The sequence below is a fragment of the Mus caroli genome, unplaced genomic scaffold (genome assembly GCF_978045245.1).
Source record: "Mus caroli unplaced genomic scaffold, Mus_caroli_1 scaffold_5, whole genome shotgun sequence".
Classification (NCBI taxonomy): Eukaryota; Metazoa; Chordata; class Mammalia; order Rodentia; family Muridae; genus Mus; species Mus caroli.
In genome coordinates, this window is record NW_028227260.1 from 115,922,893 (window position 1) to 115,949,506 (window position 26,614).

Consider the following 26,614-nt stretch of genomic DNA (forward strand, 5'->3'; position numbering starts at 1 on the left):
GATCAGTTTATCCAGGTTTACTCTCCCTCCCACTGATGCAACTAGTTAATTAAAAGGCTCTGTCTGAGCCAGAAGACTGGCCATGCTTGTTTCACAAAACATTTTAAATACATTTCAATTGGAATGCTGTTAGGTGGAGCAATTGTTGGCTCAGCCAGTCCTCATCATTCTTTATCATACTCTGACATCTTTATGCAATTAAACCATTTTTCTGGTCTGATAGGCTTTTTGGTTTATCTTCTCTCTCTCTCTCTCTCTCTCTCTCTCTCTCTCTCTCTCTCTCTCTCTCTCTGTGTGTGTGTGTGTGTGTGTGTGTGTGTGTGTGTGTGTGACAGAGAGAGAGAGAGAGAGAGAGAGAGAGAGAGAGAGAGAGAGAGAGAGAGTGTTGTGAGTGTGTGAGTGTATGTGCGTGTAGATGTACCCATTGCATACGCCCTGAGAACTGGAGCAGCACACCTGTCATTTATTGCCATGTTCTTTTGCAACAGTGCCTGTCACTGAACCTAGAGCTAGGCTAGCAGCCCTAAAGCCCTAGAAATCTTCCTGCCTCTCACAATCCACATGTCACTGGGCACTAGAGGTACAGGATTACATATGGCCATGCCCAGCTCTTTGTTACATAGCTGTTTGGATTCTAACTAAAGTCTTCTTATTTGTGTAGCAAGGGCTCTTACTCCCTGAACCATTTCTCATGCCCCAAATTTTGAATGTTTGAACTAAAGGTACCTACCTATTTGCTGTTGTCAGCACAGGGTACATGTGCTAATGCATATACATAGGAATTATTTGTTTTGCTCAGTAAGGTTCTTTGAGAGGTGACAAAAAATCCCTATACTCACAAAAGATGTCAGTTTTTTACTTTTTGTTTTATTGTAATGCATGTGGGTATGTATTTATGTGTGTGTGTTGTTTTGGAAATTACACAGTTGAGGCCCGTAAGTCTTGATTCTATAGATAATTTACTTTTTCTCTTTTTCTTTAAGGTCACCCAGAAATCTTGACAGCTATTCTCATATTATCCATAAAAATGATATCCCCTTTGTATAGAACAGATTTTTAAATTCTTTAACATCTTGATAAGAAACACTTAAAATTATATAACTAATCTTCCTTCTTTGCTTTATTAGCGCTGCTTGACACTGATGGACAGAGGATTTGTTTTCAATTTGATAAATGACTATATATCAGGATTTAGCCCTAAGGATCCTAAGGTAAGTTCTAAGGATATAGTTGTAGTTAGCCTATTGGACATTTAAGCATGAAGTGGAAGGTGACAGTTATATTCTCTTTTAGAGGATTCAGAACTGCTCTTTTCATTTGTGTACTTTAAGTATTGTTAAAAGCAAGGATTGATGAGTAGTGTTAGGAGAGCTGCCAAGACCACCCACAGATTCAGCAATTTACTAACAGAATTCAACATACAGTTTTAATTCTGCCTAACATCGATTAGAGTGATAGGATATGGATACCCAGCCGGATCAAGAAAGAAAAAGATAGCAAGTGAAGGCTGTGGTGATCTCCATGGAGACATCTCATGCTTTTCCCCTCTTATGAAGACATACTTTCCCACTATGGGTGAGAATACAGTAAAAGACTGCAGTATTTCTCTTTAGAGTTTAGGGTTCTTTGAGATTGACCAAACTGTGGAGATCAGGAATGAAGAAACATACAGAAAAACCTGGGGTTGGCTGAGCCATGATGGAGACATACCAAAAGTCTAGAAACACAGTATGTTTATTATCTACAGCTGAATGGGGATGCAAGCTTATTATATACAATTCATGGACGAGGTAGGGGGTTCACTTTAGGGGACCACTTTCAGGATGTAGTCATGCAGGATGCACACACTGTCAACCTCTGCAAATCAAAATTCCAGACCAGTGATTTATGTTGAACACCTACTCTACTTTCTGATGGTCTAGAATTTTTGATCTGCTTTAACACAAAGCCAGTTCTACTGTAAGAACTGTGGGAAGTGAGTATACCCCTGTATACGTGTGCATTCCTGACATGAGCACAGCCATGTCAAGGACCCCAGGTGACCCTGATCCATAGGAATAGCAAGGCCTTCCCCTGGCCCAAGTACAGAGGTTGACATGTTCCCTCTGTGATAAGGACCTAGTAGACTGGTAGAAAGAAACACAACTTTATCACAGAGGGAACATGTCAGAATCCTCTTTTACAAATGACCCCCAATCAGTGTTGCAGCAGGCCTTTTTAAATCTACCACTCTAGGGCCGGCTATGTTAACTCTTTCCTGTATAGATTGCACCTACAAGTATACTTTGGAAGATAAACACTTCACTTCTGTTAGGAAACTTAAGGTCGTATTTTTCAATCATCAACAAATAAATGCCTACAAAATGAGAGCTGATATATAATTTACCATTTAGGTTCTTGCTGAATACAAGTTTGAATTTCTCCAAACAATCTGCAATCATGAACATTACATTCCTCTGAACTTGCCAATGGCATTTGCAAAACCTAAATTACAGAGAGTTCAAGGTATGTATTTGTATTTTCCGTTGTTTGGGATTGTTATTCCTTTTGTGATAGTACTAGTGTAGCATAATGTTTTCTAATGAAACCAGTTAACTTTGCGGTAACTTGAGAATTGTTACTATCTAAAGATAGGCTCATTAATGGCATTCTGCATTTCCTTCATTCTATCAGTGGCAATAGTCTTAGTATGAAAAATTTGGATATGCTACATATATTGTTGCTAAACACAGATGTCAGACACTAGTAAAATTTCTTTCTATAATAACAGTGTACTGAATTTTATTTAAGAGGAAATGAGAAAGTATATGAATGCCTCTCTGCTGAAAGCATCAAAAATAAATATAAAAAGTAAAATGATAATTTTTGTGCAGTAAATTTATGAAATGCCTCAGTTTTAATCTCCATTGCTAGTTTTATTGAATGCTTTGTTGTATAGCACTATTCTTATGTTATTATGTTTTTTATTTGTCCCTTTTCTTTTCATATATTAATTAGATTTTTTTTCATTTGCGGTGGACCGTTTGACTTCAGTAGGTAGGTTTAACTCGGTTCACTCTAAAGTAGTATGTTGTGTTTAAACACAATTGATTTGATGAATGGCCAAGATGAATGGGGGCTTTATTTGCTTTTCCAATCCTCCCTAGCCAAAGTGAGCCTTCAGTTTCTGGTACCTACAAATCTTAAAGGCAAGTGCTTATTTACCCTGAAAAAATGAGCTTCAGTGCTGTCTGAAGAATCAACTTTCAAATGTCTGTCCTTAGAAAGCAAGTTCCTCTGCTACAAATCAGCTTGGGGCTAGGGGAAGGGCTGAATGTCTGTTTTAAGTGTTTGTCACCTCCCTTAGGCTTGCTGCTTTCTCTATCACCCTGTTGAACGGCTACTTGGCCAGTCTTGAAGGTGTGCTTCACCAAACTGAAATTATTCAAGTCACTGAAGCAAAAAAAAAAAATCACTTGCCATTTACAAAATCTATCCATATAAGTCCACCTTGGTTATTCAACACTGTCCTTGGATTTTGAAAATGATTGGAATTCACAAAAAGTATGAGAATGCAGGAGAGTCATATGTCTTGGTCTTTAAGGAAGTCTCTACTCAGGGTTAGTGGGTATAGAAGTGGTGAAATGACAGCCAGTCAAAATGGGAAAATATTTTAAGACCATAGTACTACTATCTAACTACCTGTTACTAAGTTAAGAGCATGTGTGGCTCACATACTTGTCCCTGTCTTTTTGATAATGATAAAACAGTAGGAAGAAAGAGTGGGTAGGGCATTGAGATTTAGGAATAAGTTGGAGAATTTGCAACATTTAACAGTCCTAACTGAATATACTGTACTGCATTACATTCTGAATCAGACCAAAGAAAGAAAAGAAATGAAAGGCATTTTATCTAAAATAAATGGAAATAGAGTCTACTACAGAAATTACTAAATTTGATCCCAACCCCCCTCTGATTTATTGTAAGTCCCACAGTATTAATGTGGAGGATTTAATGGAGATCAAAAGGTCTAAAAAGGTGTGAAAGATGCAGTTGGCAGTGGTGATGTTATGAAATGGAAGGTCTGTATCTATGTGATGGTGAATTGATGTGAGATGTGATGCTGATGCTGAACTGATGTGTGATCTGGTGGCTTTCTGTATTAGCATTGTATCTACTATGAATCTTCAGGCCAGTATGTAATGATTAGTACAATAATCAATATATAATACTGTTGGCATAATCCTGTTTTCTTCTTTTCCCACTTTATAAATCTAAATGGATAAGGAAATCAAGCATTAATCTATGAAGTTGAGCTTATAATTAAGATTAAATCTCTTCAGATAATAAAGAAATATGTTAAAAGATACCCAAATACAGAATTATCTCATTCTAGAATCTATTGTAATTTTACTGAGACTTGAAATAATTATGGGGGAAAGTATCTTGCTGACTGAAATAATAATTAAAATAAATCAGCTATCCCTAATTAAGAGTGTTCTTAATTAGGAAAAATTTTGCATGCTCATTCTGTACTACAGAGGAATTGTTTACATTGATTAATAATATAATCTTATAGTTCTTGCTAGCTTGGCCACAGATGATCAAATAATAATTATAGTATTTTAGTTGTCTAATAATTTTTTTTTATTTTGTATTAAAAACTACAAATTTTATTGTACTGCAGATTCCAATCTTGAATACAGTTTATCAGATGAGTATTGCAAGCATCACTTCTTGGTTGGTCTACTTCTGCGGGAAACTTCCATTGCTCTTCAAGACAACTATGAGATCAGATATACAGCTATCTCAGTCATAAAGAATCTTTTGATCAAACATGCATTTGATACTAGATACCAGCACAAGGTAAAGCTGTCTGTACAGTAGCACACTAGTCAATTTCTACTAAGATGTTTCAATCAAGATGATTACAGTGAGGAGCATAGTATGAGTTATCGATGAAGAGGTAATTTTTTAAACCAATTTTTTCCCATTTCAGGCCATTAAGTTTTTTTTTTAATGCCATACAAATTAACTTGAAGGAAAACATATTCTCAAACTATTTTTTATTAGATATTTTCTTTATTTACATTTCAAATGTTATCCCATTTCCTAGTTTCCCCTCTGAAAATCCCCTATCCCCTCCCCCTTTCCTTGTTCCCCAACTCCCATTCGTGGCCCTGGCATTCCCTTATACTGAGGCATAGAGCCTTCACAGGACCCAGGGCCTGTCCTCCCATTGATGACCGACTAGGCCATCCTCTGCTACATATACACCTAGAGTCACAAGTTCCACCATGTGTTTTCTTTGATTGGTGGTATAGTTACAAGGAGCTCTGAGGGTACTGGATAGTTCATATTGATGTTCCTTCTATGGGGCTTCAGACCCCTTCAGCTCCCTAGGTATTTCTCTGGCTCCTTCATTGAGGACCCTGTGCTCTGTCCAATGGATGACTGTGAGCATCAACTTCTGTATTTGCCAGGCACTGGCAGAGCCTCCCAGGAGACAGCTATATCAGGCTGCTGTCAGCAGGCTCTTGTTGGCATCTGCCTAGTGTCTGGGTTTGTTGGTTTCAAACCATCTTTTAATAATTTGATGCTGGGAAAGAAACAAGCCTGGTCCTGCACATAGCGACCACATATTCTACCACTGAGCTCTGTATCCCCAGCTTCTCAAATCATATTTTTAAATTAATATATATAAAGATCTGTATTTACATGGCAATGAAAATGAGATTAGGTTGCTTTATGTATTTTTTATATTTAATATACATATTTGGGCCACTCAAACTCTTTCATTATTTATTCCATAAACTAGGATTTTTGAAAAGTCTTACAGGGATTAGAATAATGGATGAATCAGGAGTTAAGAGTGCTTGCTGCTCTTGCAAAGGACTGCAGTTTGGTTCCCAGTACCTGCATCTGGCAGCTTATAGCTACCTGTAACTTCAGTTCCAGGGAGATCCCATAGTTCTGGCCTCCTAAGGCACCTTCATTCATATGGACACACACACACACACACACACACACACACATCATATAGAGTTTTACCATGCACATGCGGTCAAATGTAATGTTTTAAATATATACACATATCCCTAAATAAATATGATATTGATACTTCTTTAATAAGACATATAAAGTATATCATATATAAAATATGTAATATGAATTTTTCTTTATACTAGAAAGTTATGATAATATTTAATTGTCAAACCATGGAGGTGGCTGTAAATCTTACATACATTTAACATTATTTATGTGTGGCCCTATATTGCTCTAGTTGATGTCTGCTACTACTTAAATATGTATTTAAAAGTCATTAACATTGCAGTTTAAGGGCGCAGAAAATTAAACTACAAACTGAATGGATTTGGAATAACCCCAAATTACTTCCTAATATTGAGAAACTCAAGGAAACATAGTATTTCCTGTTTGATAATATATCCAAAAGTTTTAATATTCAAATCTAAACAAACTTATGATATAATTTGTTATTGTGACTAATTTGAAAAACTGATTAACAGGTGGATTTTTTTCCTATCATTTTACCATGTCATATTTTTCATTTACCAAGATTTTTTTATCTACAAATCTTGCCAATTTTTTCATGATTCTGTCTGGAGGTAAATTGATCTTTCATTTTAAGATATAAGTTATATTATGTAGTTTGTGATAATATTTTTGCCAAATTGTAAATAACACATGTACTGATCTTGCAAACAACCTTTTCCTTTATGTGGTTATGTTTGAAAGCTGTCACTGGACTCTGTATTTTGAGTAAGTCCAAACAGCAACACAGTTCTTAGACAATTTTTGTAACTATTAGCTCATACCTCAAAGTTTTGGAGCTATTAGCTCACTTTTAGTCTTTTAATCTGATATATGAGGTCAACCCCATTCATTTATAGCATATACATATTATTAATCAATAAAGCTTTGATATTTTTCAGAACCAGCAAGCCAAAATAGCGCAGTTGTACCTCCCATTTGTCGGACTGCTCTTGGAAAATATCCAGCGACTGGCAGGCCGAGATACTCTGTATTCCTGTGCAGCCATGCCTAGTTCTGTAAGTGTGTTAATGTATTTCTGCCTCAAGTTGTATCTTGATTTATCTGATGCATGTGGAATTGACATCATCTGCTATATGATCTCAATCCTATGAATTTTACTTTTTAGTCCAATTTACATTGCTACTGTTTTTCCTAGAGCAATGTGTCTCAAACTATAATGTGGAGAATGCCTTAGAACACAAATCTTAATTCAGTAAGCCCTAGTTCCAAAGTACAGACTCTGTCAGTAGGCTCCAGTGCCAAAGTACAGAGTCTGTGTGTCTAATAATCTTTAGCTGCCTCTGTATCTCTTCTTTTGCAGCTCACATTCACTTAAAAATATTTTTGTTACACTTCAAGTATTTTCACTGGCTCCAAGGAAGAGAAGTGATAAATGTGTGTGTGTGTGTATGTGTGTGTACATATATATGTGTGTATATATATATACATATATATATATATGTATATATATATATATAACCTAAACATATAGAATAACCTGGTGACATAATGGGCTACCACAGTTGTAAAAAATAAACATGGAGCTGTCTGCTCTTGTACATATATATATATATATATATATATATATATATATATAGTCAGAGGTTATGATTATTACTATAACAAGCTAACAGCCAATTTTTTGAGATGTGCCACTTAACTACTAATAGTACTTGATGTAACTTTCATAGTAAGCTTTGTTGAAAATCAGGGTAAAATCTAATTCAGGTTTTTTTGGTGCTAGTTTTAAAAATGGTTAAATGACTCCGGCATCATATTCTGTTGCAGGCATCTAGGGATGAGTTTCCATGTGGTTTTGTTTCACCTACAAACAGAGGGAGCCTGGCCAGTGACAAAGACACAGGTAATTAATCACTTTAAAGCTTATGTATCACACAAATGTTTAGGAATGAACCTCTATTCCTTTTAAAATATTCTGTGATAAATCCTGATCTCTTCTAACGTTTAAATAAAATATGACTCACATGCAGTCACGTTTTCTAATTTATTTAAACATAAACAAGATGGCTAGGTACAGTAGGAAAACTAGAAGATAAGGAAAAACAAATGACACTGGTTTCCTTTCCTCTTTTCTTTCACTAATATTGGGCAGCCACTTTCCTAAGCTTGTGTTTCCTTATCTATAATGTAAATAAGCTGTTTTGTGAATTACATGGCTTTATTACATGAACTTCCAAGGAACTATAATGCATAGCAAATTGTTTTGAGAGGGGAAAATCACTTAACATTTACTTGTTTTCTTGTAGCATTTTGATCTATGGATTTAACATTTTGTAGAAGACCAGGATCTATTCCCTGTAACATATATGTGCTTAAAATAATGTAGTACGTAGTTTTAAAAATATTTTGATGGTTCTTCCTGCTGCTAACAAGGACTTGAACTTTTTTCCAGCCTATGGGTCATTTCAAAATGGTCATGGAATTAAGAGGGAAGATTCAAGAGGTTCCCTTATTCCTGAAGGAGCAACAGGATTTCCAGACCCTGGGTGCACTAGTGAAAACGTAAGAACCTAAACATATAGAATAACCTGGTGACATAATGGGCTACCACAGTTGTAAAAAATAAACATGGAGCTGTCTGCTCTTGTAGTCTTTTCTGGGTCTATAAAATGCACCCCACAATTCCTGAATATTTTAGTCGTACTTTCCTACCCTTGCAGCTGCTACTTGGATGTCTTTTTCTCCCTTAAGCATAGTTAGTATGAAATTTTTAGTGGAAGTTTGAGAAGGGGTTTTTTCAACAACGTTCAAGCATGCCTCAAGCTCATGATGTCTCCCAGACAATCCTTGAACTCATAATCTCCTGCTGCTTCCTCCTCCAATTTACTGCTCAGGCTGATCTCAAACTTCTGGCTTTTAGCAGTCTTCCTGTCTCATCCTCCTGAGTAATTACAATGACAGGAAAATACCATGATGCCCAGTTTACCTCGTTGTCTTAAAGCTGTTTATAGGGAATAAGTCAATTATCCTCACATAGTCTAACTCTTACCTTCTTTTGCTATAGTTCACTGTAATCTAGAGGGGGTGGTTCCAGTTTAAAATTTCTAATCCACCTTGCACTTTAATTAAAACATATCAGAGCATGGCTAATTCATTCTTTCTATTTAAAAAATAGCATTAATTTGGAGGAAACTTTAGGTCATCCAGTTGATATTCTCAGAGTTCCAGCATTACTTAGGGTCTTAGAGTATGCCAACTCTTCCATTAAATTGTTTCAAGCCTAACATTAAAATGTAAAATGTGTCTGCCTTGAGTTTCAAACCACATCCTAGACAGTAAAGTTGTCACACTAGGTAAAGTCATAGAATCATATTACTTAGATAGGTCTGTAAATTTTTTTAAAATACTAACCCCCCACTCATGGTTTTTAAGTAAAACTGGAATTTTGACTTTGGCCAGCCATACCTGAATGCATGTTTATAAATAAGATTTTTCCTATTTTGTGGCACACTTGATGTGCATCAGTCACCTGGAGGGCTTAAAATGGCTGTACCTCCCCCCTCAGAGGGTCAGTAGGTCTGAAACAGGGCCTGCTAATTTGTGTTTCTAAGTCCTCGGTGATGCTGATTCTGCTGGTAGGAAGCACCCCTTAAGAACCACTGGAATAGACATCTTTGAGCCTTTGGGTAAATAGTAATTTATTCACAAAGGTTCCTATTTCACACTATTTTGAATTGTGATGACACCATCATAGATAAGGTCAGAGCAACTAAATAACTTACTAGTAATTACATGTCTGACAAGCAATCAGAACAAAGGTTTGTTTCAATCTATTTCAAAGTCCTTAGTAAATCCTTAGTTTTATGTACCCTGTTAGCTCAGCTCTATTTTATTAGCAATGGTAAAACTTTGTATTATTGTTACTCTATTCATATAAATTCTCAAATAAATGAGATCTTGCCATTATTTGGGATTTAAACAGACCTCATTAAACAATTAACAACATTACTTTGATCTAATTTGGAAATATTACCTGGTCCTCCTTAATTATTGTATCAGCACATTTTTTATTTTAATTTTTACTAATTCACTTTACATCCCACCCACTGCCCCCATCCTAGTCACCCCCTCTCACAGTTCTTCCCCCTTCCCCTTCTCATCTGAGTGGATGGGGGCCCTATCCCCTCCCCAACCCTGGCATTTCAATTCTCTGTGAGGCCAGACAAGGCAGCCCAGCTAGAAGAACATATCCCACATACAGACAACAGCTTTTGGGATAGCCCCTGCTTTTTCAGGACCCACATGAAGGTCAAGCTGTTCCTCTACTACATATGAGCGGGGAGGCACGTGTATGTTCTTTGGTTGGTGGTTCAGTCTCTGAGGGCCCAAAGCATCCAGGTTAGTTGACTGTTGGTCTTCCTATGGAGTTCCTATCCACTTTGGGGCCCACAATCCTTCCTCATATTCTTCCATAAGTCTCCAAGCTCCACCCACTGTTTGGCTGTGGGTGTCTATCTGTCTGAGTCAGCTCCTGGGTGGAGCCTCTCAAGAGGACAACATGCTCCTGTTTGCGAGCATACCCGAGGACCACTAATAGTGTCAGGGATTGGTGATTGCACATGGGATGGGTCTCAAGTTGGGCCAGTTATTGGTTGGTCATTCCCTCAGTCTCTGCTCCCTTCCCCATGCCTGCATTACTTGTAGACAGGATACATTTTGGGTTAAAAGTTTTGTGGGTGAGTTGGTACATCTATCACTCCACTGGGGTTCTTGTCTGGATACTGGAGGTGGCCTTTTCAGGTTCCATATCCCCCAAGTATTGAGTCACAGCTTAAGTCACCTCCATTGACTCTTGGGTGCCTCCCTTATCCCAGGGTCTGTTTCTTCCTGGAGATGCCCTCCATGTCCTCACCTGAGTCAGCTATAGATTTCCATTAATTTTCATGGCCATGTAGCCATCTCTCCTGTCCTTCCCCATACCTGACCCAGAATCCCCCATTCCCCTCCCTCCCAGTTCCCTCCCTCCATCTGCCTTTCCCCCACCCCCACCCCCTTCCTTCCCATTCCCTCCCCCTTCGAAGTGAAATTCAAGCTTCCTTGCTTGGGCCTTCCTTCTTGTTAAGCTTCTTTAGGTCTGTGGAGTATAACATAGCACCTGTATTTTATGTCAACCCATTTTTAAATAGATTAATTGATGATTGGGGGTTGAATATTGATTAATTCTAGGAAGAGATTCAAATTTAAAAGTGTAACTTTTAGGATGATGGGGAATTAAACCCATAACTTGCATATGATAGGCAAATGGTCTACTTCTCAACTTTATCTCCAACCCTAAAAAGTTTTGTTATATTTTCACATACCTCAAATCCCTCCTTCACATAATAGCTATTCTTTCTGAAATTTTTGAGTATTTTAGATTTTTATTATTAAACACAAAGCATATTGGAATAGAGCATAGATATATCATTAATGGCTCTATCTTTAAGACCCTGAAATAATTTCTAGTGATATCACTAGATACTGTAGCAATGAAGACTCAGCCCATTTACCTGTAAGATATACTATTAAAATTTATAGTTTTCCACAATAGGACTAGTGGTTACAAAATAATTTAGTTTAAGGCTGTGTAAAATTACCATATTATTTCCTAAAGTCTCCTCTCTTTTATCTTACAGACACGACAGAGTTCTTCAAGGAGTAGTGTATCCCAGTATAATCGTCTGGATCAGTATGAAATCAGAAACCTCTTGATGTGCTACTTATACATAGTAAAGATGATTTCTGAAGGTGAGAGACTGGCATATTCAGCAAGAACTGTAGTAGATACCCCCCTCATAGGATCAGGCCTGTAAGTTGAGAACATACATATTAGAAATAGTTCTGTAAAGATTTAAGTCATAAAATATCCCTTAAGATGAACATTAAAATTAGTTTCTAGGATCTGAATGTCTGAAAGAATTTAAAACTATTAATTTACAAAAATTATGCAACAATGTTTAAGGGGTTTTAGGCAAATCATAAAATATGTTAAGCAGTTAATGTCACAGGAAGGAAATAATCACAATACAAAATTAACATTTTAGCATTTATTTGAACCAGGATTTGAAAAACATAAAAATAGAAGCAAAAAACCAGGGCTTTCTGAAGGTAGGGGTTGCTACTATTGCCTTTTTTAGTACCAATGGTGTTGTCTGGAGTCAGTCATTGTCTCTATAGCATCACTGGTATTGTCTGGAGTCAGTCGTCATCTCTGCAGCACCACTGGCATTGTCTGGAATCAGTTATTGTCTCTGCAGCATCCCTGATGTTGTCTGGAGTCAGGCTGTCAACCTGCTTCTCTTCTTGGAGAAGAATGTTATTATCTGCTTGCATTACAAGTTTCTCTTTATATGACTATCTATAAACAAGGGATTAAAGTCATGTCCTCAGGAGTTAAAATAAAATTAACCTTTTCCTCAAATGCCACATTTATTTACAAAATTCCCACCCTCTTCTTCCATTTCTCTATATTTGCTCAAAAAGTATGCAGGTCTAAAGAACATAAAATCTACCTAAGTAGGCATTATACAGTGTACACATATAATATTATATTTTTCCTCATGAATATAGACAGTTAACAAAGTAAATGTAAACGAAGGGGAGTGTTCAATAGTAAAACACGTGGCTGGCATATGTAAGACTCTGGGTTCAATTCCTAGTACACATACAAAACAGAAAGCAAAAGTAGTTATCAGCACTGCAAAAATCAGTAGGTAAATTTAAAATAAATTCAAAATAGCACCTGAATTCTAATCATCATTCTCATAAAACTATCTTATGCAAATGTTCTATTACTTACTTTTTTTTTTTAGATTTACTATTTTTTATTTCTCTTTTTGGCTTTTTTTTTTTTATCAGAATCTCATTATACAACCTTAAATGGCCTGGTACTCGCTGTGTAGACCAGGCTATCCTCTTTTGCTCAAGTGCTGGGATTAAAGGCATGCACCATCATGCCTGCTTGTTTTACTTTTTTATGTATATATGTACCACATATATTCCTGGTGCCTGCAGAGGTCACAAAAAAGAGCATGAGATCCTCTGGACCTGGAGTTTTTATGAGCCACGGAGTGGGTGCTGGGAACTGAACGCAGGCCCTTTCAAGAGCAACAAGTACTCATAACTGCTGAGTCATCTCTCCAGCCCCAATTTATGTAAGTTTTGGAGACAAGGTCATACTATATATAAGGATGGCTCAATCTCTTGATCCTCTTGCTTCAGCCTCTTTAGTGCTGGAATTACAAGGGTACATGCCACATTTGGCTGTTTCATTTTTTTCCTATCACACTTGGCTGTTTCATTTTTTTCCTATCACACATGGCTGTTTCATTTGTTTTCCCATCACACTTGGCTGTTTCATTTGTTTTCCCACCACACTTGGCTGTTTCATTTGTTTTCCCATCACACTTGGCAGTTTCACACACACACATACCCTGGTGTCAGATGACAAACCTAGGGCTTCGGCTTTGCACATGCTTAGGCAAGTGCTTCACTGTCAAGCTAATGCCTAGGTCATATTTTAACACTTATTTTGGGGGGGGTACTAGAAACATGAACCCAGGGCCTAGCACATGAGATATACATTCCCAGCCTATTTTATACATTTTTCTTAACTATTACATACTAGGAAAAGGGATAACATTTGAAATGTAAATAAAAAAAATACCTAATTTTAAAAAAAAAGAAAAATGCCCTAAATTAAAAAAAAAACTATTATTTTATTTTTGTGACCAAGAAACATTATAACAGATAGGAATCGCAAATTCTCGAGTACAACAATACAACAGTCTTTTTCTTTTCATAGTCAATGATAGTGTTAAAGTCACAATCTTCTTGCCAATCTTCCAAATGCTGGGACTAGAGGTTGCTGCTAGCATGCCCAACTATTTCTCATTTAAATTTTTTTCTGGTGCTACACACCCAGGATTATCTTTAACAATTTTTAGCAAACATTACTTGTTTTTCTTTGATAATACAAAATAATATAAATAATACAGATTATTAGATAATAGCCAGTTAGCTACAGAAATATTAAAGCCCTTAGCCACATATGAATAAGAAACTCTTAAATAAATTAATACAACTCAAAAATAGTATTTCTTTCTTTTTAAGATGGATCTTTTTAGCCTAGCTTGTTCTAGAACAAACAGGCTAACCTTGAATTCAAAATTTTTCTTCCTCGGCCCCCTAAAGGCTGGAATTCTACCATCTCATGTTGAAAAATAATACAAATAACTGCAATCCATTGGTCTCCTGAATATACAACTTAGGATAAAACTTTCAAAATTATATTGAAGTGAAAGACTGAAGCTCTATGATGGGCCTCCATGTTTTGGAAAAGAAGTAAAATGAGTTTTAAAATCAGAGGTTCATTTCAGGAAATAATAGATTACCTAATAACAACCACAACACAATGCTTTTTGCCTTCCCACAAAGATAAAAAATGAGAGAAGATGGAAACCGATTGTGATACTAATGGGGTTTCTGTGATGTTTATGGGATTTATTTACTGGAACCATGAATATTCTAAAACATTTCATAACAATTTTAATAGTTTTGTGATGTTGAAAAAATACTGTATTGGTTTTTAAATAAAATTTTATAGTATGAGAATACTCTTGTTAAATTCATTCTTTTTTTGTATGAATTTAACAAGAGTATTCCTATATCATTAATTTACCTATCCCAAGAGCCAACAATAAAAAAGATATTCAAGAGATACGTGGGGGAAATGTAAAAATGGGTATCTCTGAGCACAAAGAAAGTAGAAGGACAGAAAAAAGAGGGAGAGAAAAGATACGTCTGGCTACTTCTCTCCTTCCAATCCAATGTACACACATGTACAGTCACCACATACTTTGCTAGTCAGACAAGTCTCGATACATGTTTTGATGTTGTAGATAAAGCTACGGCTTTTATTTCTTATGAACTAAATAGTTTCTCTTGCAAATATAGGTTTTGCTTAGTCTGCCAAATATTTTTTTCCCTTTTTAACTAGGTAGTTCTATTCTTTGTAGTTTCAGAGAGGACAATTTCAGCAACTCATATGTTGTCTGCATCAAATCTCTTACATGTTTAAAGCCACACTGCATCCCATAAAGTCATACTCATTTTTTTCTAAAAAATATTTATTTCTAGATACTTTTTAATGTGTTAGTTCTAGTGACTTTGTCTAATAGTATTTTCATTACTCTATGTATATTTGAATGTTGAACTCTCATGAGTTTATATCCTTCAGGAACTCATATTTTTTAAAATTTTGTTATAAAATTAGTAACTTTAATGTCAAATTTTGCTCCATGTATACACAATCGTTCTAGGGACAGGGGGATTTTGAAGTTTCCTTCTCTGTCTATATATTTTAGTATCAGAAATTCACTGTTTTAGGGTCTTAAATAGCATGAATCAGAGTTTTAAGTCCTATTGCTTTATTAGTTGCATAGTCTGAATTTACAGGAATACTATCTTATTGAACACACACACATTTTCCTTAGAAGAAAACCCGGAGGGAAACTGCAATTTTTCCTATTTGCTTTTTCTTTTCAACCCAATATCTGAAAAAATCTCTCCGAATCACTCTTAGACCTCTTTACAAAACGTCTTATACTTTCAGGTTCACGAGTGCTTTTCAGAGTAGTGTCTCCCCTGGAAAGCAAAGGAGCATGACCAGATGTCACTGCAATATCAGTACTGTGATTGCTACCAGAGTGTGTTAATCTCCTTTTTGGAATATATTTTGAAGTGAAGTCCACAGGAAACCCCTGTGTACTACTTTGCCCTCTTTTCATTTCCAAAGATGCCAGTGCAGAACTAGGATTACAAGGCATACTTTCCTCTGAAGTTTCAGATACTATTATTATAGGTTCTCCAGAGGAACTGCTGGAAAAGCTACAAGCCAAGGTATTCTGTCCACGTTTTTCTGTGGAAGTAGTCTTTTTTCCCTCAGGGGGTTTTGATAAAGTATCTGATTCATCTTTCTTTGAGGGATCCAATGCAGCTTTTACAGAACATGTACATGACAGTAATATATTGGTCTCTTCGGTACCATTTTCCTCAACACAGGGAGAGTCCACAAAAGAAGTCTCCGAGACCACCTGGATTTCCTGACTGTTTTGTGAAGTTGGTTTATCTGGTGGTGGAGGTGCTTCTACTACCTTTAATATAGATCGAGATTTTTTTTGTTCATCATGTGGTTTTGTAATATGCCTAGGATATGGCATTATTTGTACCGACTGGGGAGGCTCCTCTACTGTATACACATGTTTAATTTTCATTTGAGTACTTTCAACGAAATCCTCATAATCACTATCTGAAAAACTCAACTGAACACGTGGAGGAGTTGGTTTTAGCCTTTCCAAAAGCTTTCTGTTCTCTTCTTTTAATTTGATATTTTCTACAGTGAGCTCAGCAATCTGCACTAGATTTTTTTGTTGCATGTTACCAAATTCTTGCTGTAGCACATTCCTATACATTTCGTTCACCAGACAGCGCTCACAAGCTTTTGAACTGGAAGCTTTGGGTGCCTGTGTTAGTGCTTGTGTCGGTGCCTGTGTTAGTGCCTGTGTCGGTGCCTGTGCTAGTGCCTGTGCTAGTGTCTGTGATAGTGTTTTAGTACCCTTTGGTACCGGGCCACCAAACCGTCTTCCCTCTGTCAACCGCGCCTTTCTCATATTGCTTAATTTCACCTGTAAGCGGTGAAGCTCTTTATCATGGACCGCTTTCAGGGTCAGCCACACCTTTTTAAAGTCATCAGACCCCAAATCACTTACGCTAAGCTTTATGTTCCCTGTCCGCGTGGGTTTTCTACTGTCTTCCCTGTCTTCGCTCCCACTACTGCTGACCTCTATCCTGTCTGACATCCTGGAAACCTAGAGTCCCTGCAAGTCCTGTCCCGCCTTGGCAGGACCACTGACAAAATGGCCAGAGAGCGTCTGCTGAGTACTTGTCACTGGCTAGTGACCAGCAGGACCACGGGTGGCTTTTTAACTATGGAGCTGTGGCCAGCGACTTGCCATGCCAGTGACAAAATAGAAAGGGGGGTGGGGGGGGACAAGGAAATAGGAGAGGAGCCTCTAACAGGAAGGACACTAGCCCCCGTGGCCCGTCTCCGTGAGCCCTGAGCACTCGCAGCTCTGGCAGCCCTGCCTGTAGGCAACAGGCGCCGCGGGGCCGCGGCCTCACAGGCCTCGAAGGCCTCGAAGGCCTCGCCCGCCGCCGCCCACCGCCCGCCGCCCCGTCACAGACCTGCCGAGAAGCTACCTTAAGGCACAGTCCAGCAGAGCAGGTGCTGAGGACCGACGGAAAGACCCGGTTTCTTTTGCCCTAGACAGAAACTAAAGGCTTTTGGCCGAAAGAAAACAAAACCAAAAAATGCCGGAGCATGAGAGCAACCGGAGCGCGAGAGCAACCACAACCCACCACCACCGCCTAAGATGGCGCGGAGGCTCTCTGAGGCCAGGCGGGAAGGCCCTCAGACTATCAAGGGGGCACGCATGCGCACCCCGCCAGCCCCGCCCACCCACCTCCGGAGACGCCAAGACGCCAGGGGGCGGGGGGGGGGGGGGGGAGGGGAGGAGAGAAATTGCCGTTGGCTTAATCTTTTAGAACAAATGATATTTTAGAACAACTCATATCAAAAACATTTTGATTATGAGTGATTAATAACTTAGAATCATTAAAACCTGTTTGATATTCATGGTTTGATTTAACAACAAAAAAGAAAAACACTTTGGCGTAAGGTGAGGACACTGACCCATGCCGTAATCCCAGCTGGATCCAAGGTGAGAAGATCATGAGTTCCAGGCCAACATTTTACAACCTCCTGAGACTCTAGACCCCCGACTTAAAAATAAAATTAAGAAAATGCTTTGTGAGAGGCAAAGGTAAAGGAATGGAAAGTTTAAATACAGTCTGGGCTACATTTTCTACCCAGACCCCATCTTCAACCCGGGCCACGGAGATAGCATTTGCCGAGTAACCTGAATTCAGTCCCGGAGGCTCATATGTGTAAATGGAACACTTAAGTTGTCCTCCAACTTCTAAACATGCTCCCAACATGCACAATAAATGTAATAATAAATATAATAATGAAAATTATTTTTTAAGAACTGGTGATATGCTGTGTGATAGAGCACTTTCCAAGCACATATAGAGTATTAGGTTTGATCCCAGTATCAGAAAAAAATGTATTAAAAAATGGGAGAAGCAACATCAGAACCCCTTCATCCTTCCTCACTCAATCTTAAGGTTGGCATTGTCTCCTCAATCTTTGTCTACCTAAGGCTGTTGCTTTGGTGAAAGAAAAGACAGTAGTTTTTCTACTTTTTATGACAAAAGATTTTGTCATTTACAATAGGGTAGCCAATACTGTAGGTATATAAGAGGAGTACAAAAAGAAAGCTATCTGACAAAAAATTAATATTTTTTTCTTTTTTTAATTTTTTTAGCCAGAGCTGGGCAGAGTGGTACATTCCCTTTATCTCAGCACTTGGAAAGTAGAGGCAAGAGGATCAGGAATTCAAGGTCAACCTTGACTCTGAGGCCCCTGTCTAAAACAAATAAAATAACCCCCTGTAGGTAGATACAGGGTCTATTTGGAAAAATGAAAGAAATGTGTTAAACTTACGTGGATAGGTTTAAGACATTCTTCCGTCTGAAATAGTTGGACACATAGCTACACCATCAGCGTTATTATCCAAAGAAGAAAATGGAAGGTGATAATCTCTTTCTCTAAATTCTTAAAATATTTTGGTTAACATAGCCCTTCAAGTAGCAGATAAAAGCACCTGACTCTCTCTAGAAAACTGCCCATAAACCTGCCACTATAAAATTTTAGAGTTGGCTAAGCCTTGGGTATAAAAAATAAACAAAAGTTTCCTTATTTCATCTTCAGCTATGGTAGGAAGATTAGAACTAACCATTGAAAAGAACATCTATAAAGTAAATAAAAAGATTAGGATCTGAAATAAAGATTACATTATTCATTTGAAATCAATACAAGAAAATATGCATGTGTATTCTTTTGAGTGCAGTGTGATGAGACACAAGACACGTTTGGAATGCTAGCACTCAGGAGGTAAGGCAGGAAGTAAAAAGTCTGAGCACATGTTTAAGACCAGCCTGGGAATCTGTAAAATCCTGCCTAAAGAAAGGAGTAGACAGCCAGGCGGTGGTGGCGCACACCTTTGATCCCAGCACTTGGGAGGCAGAGGTAGGCGGATTTCTGAGTCCGAGGCCAGCCTGGTCTACAAAGTGAGTTCCAGGACAGCCAGAGCTATACAGAGAAACCCTGTCTCAGAGAGAGAGAGAGAGAGAGAGAGAGAGAGAGAGAGAGAGAGAGAGAGAGAGAGAGAGAGAGAGAGAGAGAAGAGTAGACTTGGGGCTGGAGAAGAGCAGTGACTGCTCTTCCAGGTCCTGAGTTCAAATCCCAGCAACCACATGGTGGCTCACAACCATCTGTAATGGGATCTGATGCCCTCTTCTGGTGTGTCTGAAAACAGCTACAATGTACTCTTTTTAAGTAAAATAAAGAAAGGAAGAAAGAAAGAAAGAAAGAAAGAAAGAAAGAAAGAAAGAAAGAAAGAAAGAAAGAAAGAAGACCCCCGCTCCCTTGGTAGTGCAAGCCTATCGTCCCAGAACTGTGAGGCAGAGGCAAGAGGATAAGGAATCATACACAGTAGCATAGTGGATTTGATGTCAACCTTTAAAAAGATAGAATGTGTGGCTGTGGGCAATGGGAAGACAAATAGGGATAAAGTATGTGGTGATGGCTCTTTGTTCCCAGATCTAACACTTTCTTTCTCCTATTTTCAGATACTCTCTTGACTTACTGGAATAAAGTGTCTCCTCAGGAGCTCATAAACATTCTTGTACTTCTGGAGTAAGTTACACTATTTTCCTAAACAATCCACTTCCTTGAAAAAAAAAGTTGGTTGAAAGAAATTAGATGTTACTGTTTTTCTGTTTTCGACAGTTAATTTGCTATTATTGTAGAAAATTAATTATTTTTAATAATCTAGAGTCTAGCATTCTTCACCCAGTGATAAAAGGAAAGTGGTAGAATACTTATGATCCCATAGGAAACCTCTTGCCTAGTAATAGACTGTCTTCCAGGTGAGTAAGAATCTTCCTATGACTTTGAAAATGAGGAAACTAGAATGGTATCAGGTAGCTTGTGTCACTTTTTTGAACCAGATGCTGATTGATGCACAGCTAAAATTTAGATGTTGAGCTCTTAGAGTTGAGTAACTCTAAATACTCACTTTAGGAACAGACAGATGTAGCTGTATGGATTTATATAGAAATATATATCTACCTGTATTTTAAAACACTTGGGGAAACCAACTATGGTGAATGAAAGGCGTTATATGATAAGCTACTATGTTATCATTATCAAAAACTAAAAGGAAAATTATAAACAGATTGAAATGTAGGAATTTTTTTACATAAATAGTACATACACATTATAGATACAGTTGATATGCTCATATAAAATACAAGGAGGATAATCGATATATAACCAGTTGATACAACTTTTAAAAAAATCATAGAAAATATCTGCTAATTAGCAGTTAAGATTTCAAGGGGGTCTTTAAATATATATTTCTTAGACTTCTAGATTACAAAATAATGGGATTTTCATTATAGCATTTTCTTACAAATCATTTCTATTGATCTTCTCTTGCCGCATCCTTTCAGCCCTCCCACTCCCGCTGACCCCATTTCTCCATTAGCTCCATTTTCCCTTTCACATAGCCTGTTTTTGATTGCATTTTGTTCCTATTTTTCCCTTTCACTTATTCTCCCCGAAGTCCTCTTTTTTTTTTCATGGTCCCCTTTTTAATTTGATGCCCCCCCCCCAGCTGTAGTAAACAGTATAAAGATGCTGGGAAATATTTACCAATGACAACAACTGGTGGTGAGAATTTGCTTGAAAAGAGGCAAGATGAATGGGAGGACGGAGGAAGATTAGTTTACTTTTCATGGAACTTAAACAAAACTGTTCTTGACAGCTAGTGAAGCTGGGAAATAATGAACATGTGGGGATTTGGATGTTATTTTTCCTATATCCATGTGTTTATGATTATTATATAAAACATATTATATAAAACATTTTAATACCTCTGTACAAAATATAGCATTTGCCTCTACTTCTATAATTAACGAACATGGTTTGGTCTTAATGAGCACTAGAGACCTTTGCTATGGTATGGTACAGTGCACAAAAGTTGATTTACATGGGCAAGTTTTTTTCTAACCTGTCAGTACATTAGTATGTAAAGACATGGGACTTTTAATGCTAGTATAACTATAGCAAATATAAATGAAAAGGTAGGGTATGGCTAGCCCATAAGTAGTTATCTGTGGAAATGAATGCTATTGTAGTATCATCTGAGTAAATTGATTTTGGGAACATATGACCCTCTACTCATTACTTGTCAAATTGCACCAGGTATATTACTAATGTGCTGTTGTTCTCCTTTCTAGAGTATGTTTGTTTCACTTCCGATATATGGGGAAAAGAAACATAGCAAGGTAATTCCTGTGGTACTACAACATTCTATTTCTTCATTCTTTTCCAACAAAGAGCAATCCCATCGGTGGCATGTAAAACCTAAGATAATGGCTTTAGGTTAATGTAAAGGCAGTTTAGGTTAATGTAAAGGCAGTTTAGGTTAATGTAAAGGCAGCTGTGACTTATTCAGTGTATCCCAATTCCAAGTTAAAACTAATGTAAATGAATACTATGTTTTCAAAGGGGTAGTGACTAGAGTAATAAAGAAGGTTTATACCTTCTGAGATCTCCCTAAACCTTGAACAGATATTTGTGTTTCCTGGAGGACTTAAGTAAGGGCTAAATATAAGAGTAGGCAGAAATCAAAAGGCAGAGGTGGCTATAAAATGTGTCACTTTTGCCTGCAGTCTGTTAACATCCCAAGTACTAAGGTGAATAAAAACCCTCAACAGTAATTAGGACATACATTATATATTATCTATTTATTCTTTTGCCTCTTATATCTTTATGAAGAAATGTTTGAGGGGCTCTAGGGCATAGCTCAGTGATAGAACATTAGTTTAGCATGCACAAGGCCCTGGATTCAATTCCTAAGACCACACACACACACACTCCAAAAAAAAGAAAAAAAGGAAGAAAAAGAAAAAACAAGGAAAATACGTTTGTTCTTGGAATATGGCTTAGCAGCTGAGTCCTTTTGTAGCATATGTTGAAGCCCTGGGTTCAATCCCCTACACTGAAAAAATACAACCAGGAATTTCTGAAGGCAAATGGTTGACGGCAAAGAAAGTCTTGCTTAGTTTAATTATGAGTGTTTCTGTGTGCATATGAATGAGAACTACTAGTTAAAGGAATCCAAATATAGTCTTTAAAAAAGCTTGTGTGTATGCTTGGACATGCCCGTGCCATGCAAATGTGTTAAGGTCAGAGGACAGGGTGTGGACCTAGTCCTCTCCTTCTACCATGTCCCAGGGATCCAGGTCAGGTTTGTTTGACATGGTGGCAAGGACCTTTAACCACTGAGCCATGTTTCCAGCACCAAATAGTTTATTCTCCAAAGTTAAAGCCCATAGCAGTTTCTTTCTTTTCTTTGTTTTGTTTGGGTTTGGGTTTTGGCTGCAGGATCTCATGGAGCCCCAGTTTGCCTTGAACTTGCTCTGTCTCCAGGGAGGACCTTGAACTTTTGATCCTCCTGCCTAGACTTCTCAAAGGCTGGGATTATAGGAAATGTAAGCATACCATGCCAAGCTTAGTACCATAGACTGAAGCCTTTGCCTTCGGTTTATTACTGCGTCTCTGGAACAGCCTAGTAATAAATCTCAAGTGATATATGTTCCAGTGGCTACCATCGTTCCCTGTGACTGTGAGCTGCTCTGATCTTTAGCACCATAGACCTTAGCATCGCAGATTTTGTTACTCTGACCTCATGGTTAGAAGAGGACAAACTTCTTCCTGAGTTTACACATGACACAGCTGTAAGTGATCCAGAAAGAAACTGGATTGATATTCATTCTTGAATATCTGATGCCTGATGCCAGCCCCTTCCCATTTCAGTGTCTGTCTTCTTGCTTCTCCTTCCTCACTTCCTGAAAAAAAAAAAAAACAAACTTGAATATTATTAGAGTGTTGTTGTCTACTTAGCTCCATTGTTTTGAAGAAGGATAGAAGGCTCTTTCTAAATACCTTAGCTAATAGCATATGTTTTTTGGTTTTTTTAGAGACAGGATTTCTCTTTGTAGCCCTGGCTGTCCTGGAACTCACTCTGTAGACCAGGCTGGCCTCGAACTCAGAAATTTGCCTGCCTCTGCCTCCCAAGTGCTGGGATTAAAGGCCTGGTGGCACACGTGTGCTGTGCGCCACCACGCCTGGCTGGTATATGCTTTTTTAAAGATCCATTAAAATTTATAATTTAGGGGCTAGAGAGATGGCTCACCATTTCTAATATACCTCATTTAATCAAAGCAATAGTTGATAGAGTCTTTGAGCAGCATATTATATTTATCTGGAAACACATCAACAAAAATCACATTTTAGTTTAAAAGAATCAAACAATGATGTATATTGTTGGAACACTTCAGTTTTTGTTGTTATTGTATTTTTGTTTGTTTGTTTTTTGTTTTATTGGGGGGGGGGGGTTGAAACAGGGTCTCACTATGTAGCCCTGGCTGTCCTGGAACTTACAATGAAGAACAAACTGGCCTTGCATTCACAGAGATCCACCTGCCTTTGCCTTCCAAGTGCCAGGATTAAAAGAATATGCCATCATTGCCTGGCTTTACTTCAGTTATTGATTTAAAATTTTATTTTAGGGTACATGATGCCTGGCTATCCAAACACTTTGGAATAGATAGAAAATCACAAACTATGCCAGCTCTTCGAAACAGATCAGGGGTGATGCAAGCTCGGCTTCAACATCTCAGCAGCTTAGAAAGCTCATTCACACTTAATCACAGTAAGTAATCTTGGATCAAGGGCATATCAAATAGCATGGTAATGCTATTTAATCTTTTTTTTTAATTCAATGTGTATATATATGTGTGTGATGTGTATACAGATATGAGCATTGTGTGGGTGCAAGTGTATGTGTATAATGTGTCTGTCAAATTTTAATTTTAATTGTTTAATATTTGTTTATTTTATTTAATTAATATGTATTAATATTTAGCCTGAATCTATGTATGTGTGCCATGTTTGCCTGGTACCTGTGAAGGCCAGAAGAGGGCGCTTGATCCCCCAAAACTGGAGTTACAGATGAGTGTGAGTCATAATGTGGGTGCTGGGACTTACACGCAGGTCCTCTGGAAGAGCAAAAGGTGCTCTTATTAGTGAGCCATCTCTTTAGCTTCACTAAATTTTAATAGAAAGTATTAACGTCATAATAAAATAGCATATAAAAATATTCAATTAGAGTCATTATTGTTCATTTAGTGACTACTGACATATATGTTCTGTGCTAATTACGGAAATGAGTCGACTCTAGCTGGGCTTAGTAGTTCAGGCCTATAATTCCAGCTACCAAGGGGGGTGAGGCAGAAAGTTCACAAGGCCATCCTGAGCAAATTTGATCTTGTCTAATACAATAAAAAGCTTGTGTGTGTGTGTGTGTGTGTGTGTGTGTATACATACATACATAAGTACATACATACTGGGGACCTAGCTCACTGCTAGAGTGTATGCTTGCCTCTTGCCTAGTATGCATGAGACCTTATATTCAATACCCAGTAGCATCAAATAGTAATAATGACCTCTAAATACTAGTTGTTGGAGGTATATTTAAATGGGCTAAAGCATTGAGAAGGCACCTAGGATAAGAAGAAAAATCTTGCCTAACTGGGGCCGTTTAGGGGACTAGATGAAGGGGAAGTACCCTCTGACAGCACATATTAATTAAAAAAAAAAAAAACTCAGAGGAAGAACACTTTCATTTTCATTCAGGAATCCAAAGGTCACAGGAAAAGAGGCCAAGAAAACTGGCTTTGTGAAGCCTAATTATAATAATAAATGTCCTGCATAGATAGGCCCTGAGCTAAAAGACTGTAGATGTAATTTCTTTTTTATTGTTCCTTAATCTTTTTTTACAGTCTAGTCGTTAACCCCCCTCCCTGTCTGCCCTCTGTCCATTCCTCCTCCATACTTCCTTTTCCTACCACATGTCTCCAAGAGGATGTCTCCACCATCCCACCTCCACCCTGCCAGACCTCCCCACTCTCTGGGGCCTCAAGTCTTTCAAGGGTTAGGTGCACCTTCTCTCACTAAGGCCAGACCAGGCAGCCTTCTGTGGTGTGTATGTCTGGGGCCTCTTATCAGCTGGTGTGTGCTGCCTGGTTGATGGCTCAGTGAGGATGCAATTTTTTCAAGTTTCTCCTTGCTGTAAAAGTGCAACAAACCTGCTTCCATAGGCCCATAAGTAGCCTGGAATTCTGTCACTGGCAGAACTGAAGACATCTGACTGGAGGATGCTGAATTTGCATGGCTTTGTCAGTTTTTTTTACCCATGTTGGCAACACAGCTGAAGACACCTCCCACATGATTTCCTAATTCCATCACCATAGCTCATTACTGAGATCACATCACCAAAGAAGGGTACAGCTAAATACATGCTGCGGGGCGGGGGGGGGGGGGGAGTGACTGGAAGGGATTAAGACAGACCATGACTCTCAATAAGGTATCACTGCAGTGAAGCTCATTAGGTCTGATGGTGTGAGAGCCTTCTAAGAAGGCAAGACTGTCTCACTGTGGCTTTGGGAGGAAGTTATTTAGTGCTGATAACGTAAGTCTGGTTGGGCATGGTTTAATATGCTTCTCTGACCTTAGGTTCTGCAACGACAGAAGCAGACATTTTCCACCAGGCACTTCTGGAAGGCAATACTGCTACTGAAGTATCTCTGACAGTACTAGACACGATCTCCTTTTTCACCCAGTGCTTCAAGGTAAAGATGAGTTTGAAATCAATCGGTGACAATTGCAAGAAAGGAAAAAAAAACTATAATAGCTAGCTAGTTTGAGGAACAATAGTTCGGTTTGAAATAACCTGGCAGGGGCGGTGAGAAAACACTGGTGACAAGCCAAGTTTGGCTAACTAACCTTGGGAAATCACTGAAACTCAGTCATCCATAAAGTGAAGTGTTCCTACTAAAATGTCCTTAATCCCCCTATGCCTCTTAAATTCTATTGTTTTAAATTTGTCTTTAGATTCAGTTTTCTGCCAGGCATGGTGACACGTGCCTATAATGTCAGGACATGGGCAACAGAAGCAGGAGGGGTGCCAAATTTGAGGGCACCTCATCTGTATAACAAGTTCCCGGTCAGGGAAGGCTCTATAGAAAACAGATAAGAGGTGAGGGAAGAAAGAAGTTGGGGAAGGAAAGAAGGGAGGGTGTGTTTTCTTTCATGTTTTTATTAAAATTACTACTTTTTACCTGAAATCATGAGAGAATCAGTTAGCCAAAATACCCATTATAACAAGATATCTTGTAAGGACTATGTCCAGGTTTTTCTCAGATTTTTTTTTCTCTCAACCCAAATCATCATTCCTTTGATTTGTAAAAGAAAGTCAGTTAGTGAGCA

The 26,614-nt window shown here is 38.0% G+C and overlaps 1 protein-coding gene across 3 annotated transcripts in view; it reads left to right on the top strand.

The window, feature by feature from the left end:
• Positions 1-26,614, top strand: part of Dock11 (dedicator of cytokinesis 11) — a 180,794-nt gene that overhangs the window by 111,739 nt on the left and 42,441 nt on the right. For 2 of the 3 annotated variants that reach the window (XM_085838173.1, XM_029473424.2), the window contains exons 29-40: positions 1,128-1,211; positions 2,394-2,505; positions 2,998-3,036; positions 4,667-4,845; positions 6,933-7,049; positions 7,822-7,897; positions 8,447-8,556; positions 11,670-11,781; positions 19,846-19,912; positions 21,520-21,567; positions 23,857-23,999; positions 25,862-25,977. In XM_085838173.1, coding sequence (XP_085694299.1) covers positions 1,128-1,211; positions 2,394-2,505; positions 2,998-3,036; positions 4,667-4,845; positions 6,933-7,049; positions 7,822-7,897; positions 8,447-8,556; positions 11,670-11,781; positions 19,846-19,912; positions 21,520-21,567; positions 23,857-23,999; positions 25,862-25,977 — 1,203 coding nt within the window. The remainder of the gene's footprint in view (positions 1-1,127; positions 1,212-2,393; positions 2,506-2,997; positions 3,037-4,666; positions 4,846-6,932; positions 7,050-7,821; positions 7,898-8,446; positions 8,557-11,669; positions 11,782-19,845; positions 19,913-21,519; positions 21,568-23,856; positions 24,000-25,861; positions 25,978-26,614) is intronic. The other variant, XM_021154032.3, reaches the window with a different exon arrangement.